This window comes from Alnus glutinosa, chromosome 3 (assembly GCF_958979055.1).
Source record: "Alnus glutinosa chromosome 3, dhAlnGlut1.1, whole genome shotgun sequence".
In the NCBI taxonomy this organism is placed as follows: Eukaryota; Viridiplantae; Streptophyta; class Magnoliopsida; order Fagales; family Betulaceae; genus Alnus; species Alnus glutinosa.
Genome location: NC_084888.1, coordinates 10,220,229 through 10,225,314, shown reverse-complemented (window position 1 = coordinate 10,225,314; position 5,086 = coordinate 10,220,229). Strand labels below are relative to the sequence as shown.

At 39.6% G+C, this 5,086-nt stretch overlaps 1 protein-coding gene across 1 annotated transcript; it reads left to right on the top strand.

The window, feature by feature from the left end:
• Positions 1-997: 997 nt before the first annotated feature.
• On the top strand, positions 998-2,970 carry LOC133864138 (protein transport protein SEC13 homolog B). Its single transcript, XM_062300374.1, has 2 exons — positions 998-1,155; positions 1,799-2,970. Exon 2 carries the CDS (start codon positions 1,826-1,828, stop codon positions 2,729-2,731), a length of 906 nt encoding a protein of 301 aa, XP_062156358.1. The 5' UTR covers positions 998-1,155; positions 1,799-1,825; the 3' UTR covers positions 2,732-2,970.
• Positions 2,971-5,086: the final 2,116 nt, after the last annotated feature.

The window sequence follows — 5,086 nt, the reverse complement described above, 5'->3', positions numbered from 1 at the left end:
GGAAAAAGGGTTCAGGGAGTAATTCGTAATTGTAGTTTACCACAGGAACCCTCAATGAACTTTTTGTACCACATGAAGTGATTTGTAATTTAGACCAACCTCAATGACCAATAGTGCAATTATATCTTTTTAAAAAAAAGTTATTGTTATTATTATTTTATTCATATATATCGAGAACTTTAGTGGTTTTGGTACAATTCGAATGAAGCATATACATTGTCACCAAATTAAGGATACGAATAGCTATTCTATTCCACATTATTTCATTTCCAATAATAGGTATTTATTTCCAAATAGAATAGTAATTTCGCATACCAAAAAAAAGATATATTTCTTGAGGGTGTGGCACTAATCCTACGGTGGCAGAGGCGCTGGGGCCATGGCACGCAACGTCTCTATGCAGGGATTTGGGCTTGGCTAGAGTGATTCTTGAGGGCGATTCATCTGTTGTGGTGAATGCTTTGAACAAAGAAGTTCCGTCTTGTAGCTCCTATGGGCATATAGTGGAGGACACACGGCCTTTGTTCCAAAACTTCCATGCTGTTGAAGTAAGGCACGTCCGAAGGTTAGCTAACAGGGCTGCTCATGTGTTGGCAAAATTTTCGCTAGATCCTCATCAAATTTCACAAGTTGTTTCTTTAGAGCAAGACTAGCTCTTTTTTAAATGAAATTTCTATCCTTCAAAAAGAAAAAAAAAAAAAGATATATTTCTTATAGGTTACAGTCATTAATTAAAATCACTGAGTAAAGTCTGTCTGGGCATAGGCGTTGGGCATTCTTTTCAAGGGAATTGACATGAAATTCTACAGTCCAAGTCTGGGCTCAGTAAGTGTAGGTCCATTTAATATTATTCATTTTCTCCATTCAAAGCGTACTTTTCATGGCCTGGTAACGGTCTGGAGGCCTGCTAAGTTCTTGGCCCAGTAAAAGTTCTCTACTCATGCAGGGTTGAATAAGGCCCAATTCCTCAAAAAAACAAAACCACAAACGTTGGGCGGTTTCTCTCTTCTTGAAACACAGGCGTTTCGGCCGTATAGAAGAATAGAAGAAACACGAATTCCTTCCTCATATTCATTTCACAGCTGCAGCGAGAGCAATTTGCTCTGATCGCGTAACGTCGTCGTTTCGTTCCCCACTTCCCTTCGATCTCACCAGGTCCGGTTCTCTTTTCTCATTTCTCCTAAATCGTAATATATTTATGTGCGTGTATCTTTGAACCAGTTGATTAGGGTTTTTGGGTTCAATCCGTCGGTCAATTGTATGAAAATTTTGGGACTGTGATTAAATTTTTATATTTGTGCGTAAATAAATCGATTTTTGGTTATTCATCTAAAAAAAAAAATTCGATATTTGGTTATATATAACCCCAATTCGCGAAATCTGAGATCTGAGACTACGGGTTCCAATTTTTATGCCATCAGATCTGAGTACATGAGCAATTTGACTTTATCTTTGTTCCTTTTGGTAGATGAGAAAAGATAGGAATGGTATAGGAATTGAAAGTTTGAGATTCAGATTTTCTATAATTTGGTAGCTACGAGTAATGGGTAGGTAGTGAAAGTTATGCAATTATTGGATTGTTAAAGATTTTTCTTCGTTGTTGTAGAGTTTAGAACAGCGGAAAATGTACAAATTAAGGTTTTGTTTCTTAAATTTTTTATTTTCTTGCACTTTCTTAGCAAGCAAAAATTGGGTGTGGTAACATATAGATCACGTATTAATAGGATTTGAATCTTTCTGCGAACCAATTGCAAGATGGATCAGTTTTAATTTGAGTTACCCTTTTGTTATGAAGCAGTGGATAAAGTATATTGACTGTGGAAAAATGCCTGCACAAAAGATTGAAACTGGTCACCAAGATGTGATCCACGATGTGGCGATGGATTACTATGGTAAGCGTGTTGCCACAGCCTCATCAGACCATTCCATTAAGATAATTGGGGTGAGCAATACAACCTCTCAGCATCTTGCTACATTAACTGGCCACCAAGGACCTGTTTGGCAGGTAGTCTGGGCTCACCCGAAATTTGGGTCTTTGCTCGCTTCATGTTCTTATGATGGGCACGTGATAATTTGGAAGGAGGGTAATCAAAATGAGTGGACCCAAGCTCATGTCTTCAATGACCACAAGTCCTCTGTCAATTCTATTGCTTGGGCTCCTCATGAACTAGGTCTTTGTTTAGCATGTGGCTCCTCCGATGGGAATATCTCAGTTTTCACGGCAAGACCGGATGGTGGTTGGGACACCTCGAGGATCGACCAAGCTCATCCAGTTGGTGTAACTTCTGTTTCATGGGCTCCCTCAACTGCGCCTGGTGCTCTTGTTGGTTCTGGCTTGCTTGATCCTGTTCAGAAGCTCTGCTCAGGTGGTTGTGATAATACTGTGAAGGTCTGGAAGCTCTATAATGGGATTTGGAAGATGGATTGCTTTCCAGCTCTTCAGATGCATACAGATTGGGTTCGTGATGTTGCTTGGGCACCCAACTTGGGACTTCCAAAATCTACAATTGCAAGTGCCTCACAGGATGGCAAAGTCATCATATGGACCGTGGTCAAGGAGGGGGATCAATGGGAAGGCAAGGTTTTGAATGATTTTAAGAGTCCTGTCTGGAGGGTCTCCTGGTCGCTGACAGGAAACATATTGGCTGTGGCTGATGGAAATAACAGTGTGACATTGTGGAAGGAAGCAGTAGACGGGGAGTGGCAACAGGTTTCCACAGTTGAGACTTAGTATCCATATTACTTTTGCCCTTGAAGTGCTGGATTCTGTTCTGAATCTTTTTCATCATGTTTTAGGACATATTGTTTCTTTACATTTTCATGTATCTTAGTACTTTGCCTGATATTTTTGAAAGTTTGAAACTTGGGAGATTTTATCAAAACCCTAGACTTGCCAGAAACAAATGTGGATTGTAGTTTGTCAGAAATTCTCTTGAAATTTGTTGATGATTGGTCGTTGTGGATTTCTTATCTCGGTTTTGAAGTGTTTCCAATCTTTGAGTTACGTTTTGGCTAATAAATATACAAACATGTATTAATATGAATCAACATAGAACCTACCCTATACCCAAGCCCACCCTTTATGTTTGAGCTGAAGCGCTTTTTGGTAAGAGAGAAAAGTTTTGGATGCCTATAGAATGTTTGGTTTCATTTGAAGTCTTGAATTCATTACTGTTGTTTTTCTTTTTTTTTGGCCATAAAAGAGGGTGAAGAAGTTGAACTTCGAGCATCTGTTGGTATCATTCTTTTCATTGCACTTGATGACTGTCATGTGTGGGCAGCAAATAGCAGACATTTCTGAACAATTTGATTATTGTCGTGAAGCAAACTGTTAATTTTTGAGAATAGAAAGGAAATGAATTTAAAATAAATAACAGGAAATTTGATCCCCAAATTTGAGGAAAATGTTCTTTAAGTGGGTACATCATAAAGACTGGAACTTCTTACAGAGATGACACACTTCTTGCAAGCCAGAGGAGTTGTGGTAATTCAAATATTTTTTGGTTTGTTTTGTAACAATACGATGATGATGATGATGATGATTCTAACTATATTTTAGTATATTAGCGCCTAGAGAGAAAGAAAAAAAGAAAAAGAAAAAGAAAAAGAAAAAAGAGAAGGTATATGCTGTTAGCAGAACAACATTTCTATATTAGTTCTTCCTAGTCGAGTATAATATTAAAAATAAAAATAGAATAGAAGAAATTATGCACCTTCCTTCCCGCGTGTGAGAGGTTGTACTTTTTTTTTTTTTTTTGTTCCCCTATTCAATAATGGAAAAAAAGGTTACGAAAGGTTGGAACAATCGAAACATGTACGTTCCCTAACAACAAAACTCAAACGGAAAAACTCGATACAGAGAAGGAAACAAACACTAGGCAATAAGTCCATAAAAAAGTCGGGCCTTTATAAGGGCCGCACGAAGCAGTAACCGAGGGCAAGGAGCTTGGTGAAGAGCCCGAAACAGAAAAAGCAGCAACCATCATGAAGGCGTGAAGTGGTTGTTGCAAAGGAAGTAATGTTAACAACTGAACAGGATCCGTCAACGAGGAACGGGTGCCAGCTACAAAAGACTCTACTACAAGATCAAACAAAATCAGATTTAGGAGATAGTAACACACAAAAAACAATACAGAAAAATAACAAAAGCACAGCAAAGATAGAAATACAACAAAAAGGAGAACTACTGTTACAACGATAGAAGAAAGTGGTGATGATGAGGAGGTAGTTGAGGATCGGGCGCTAGCGCTTGTGCTTCATGCGACGATGAGTGAGAACTACGCCCTGACACATGGGCGGCGGACGGGATCATGTGGAGTGGCGGCGGGACGCGGAGAGGCCGAATAGTGCGGTGGCGTGGCGTGTTAGAGGGTAGGATTGACGGAAAATGACTAATTGGGATTGAGAAATCCAAATATGAGAAAATTTGCCAACTACGAGGCAAAGGGCGGTTGAGGCTTACAGCAGGGCAGAGTGGAAGATTGGTGCGGCGGTTTTGAGGTGGAAAGCGAGGTGGAACATCGAGCAATTGTATGAGGAGAGGAACAACGGTTACAAAGATGAAAAGATGGAGAAAAGCAAAAGATACAGATGACAAAAACAAGGAGGAGGAGGAGAGGGCCATCCTCCTCCCCACAAGGCAGTCACGAGGAGGTGGAGAAGAACCACAACAGGTTCAAAGCTTATCTCTCTAGAAGGGAGAGAGAGAAGTAGTTTTCTTTCGTCATTGTCTTGCGGTGTGAGAGGATGCACCTTGATATGTTTTACAAGTGTCTTTGACTATGTGGTAAAGGGGAAATGATTGTTGGGGGACGAAAAACCGTCCCCCAACTGGCATTTATAATAAAAAAAATGATTTTTAAATCAAAAAGCATTTTTTATCAAAAAGGGACGGGCAAGAGACGGCAACCCGTCTCCTGCCAATCACTGCTCGTGGTAAAGAACTTACCTCCCCTAAATTTTGATTGTCGAGGTAATCATCGGAAATCAATGAAGATTCTCAATCTACTAAACATTGTCCTTCAACTTGCTCATCATCTATGGCCTCCTCCATAAAAGATAAAACATAAATTTTCTTCCTCCTTAT

Excerpts from the sequence above, each read along its gene's own strand:
- LOC133864138 (XM_062300374.1), top strand. The coding sequence starts at position 1,826 with ATGCCTGCACAAAAGATTGAAACTGGTCACCAAGATGTGATCCACGAT.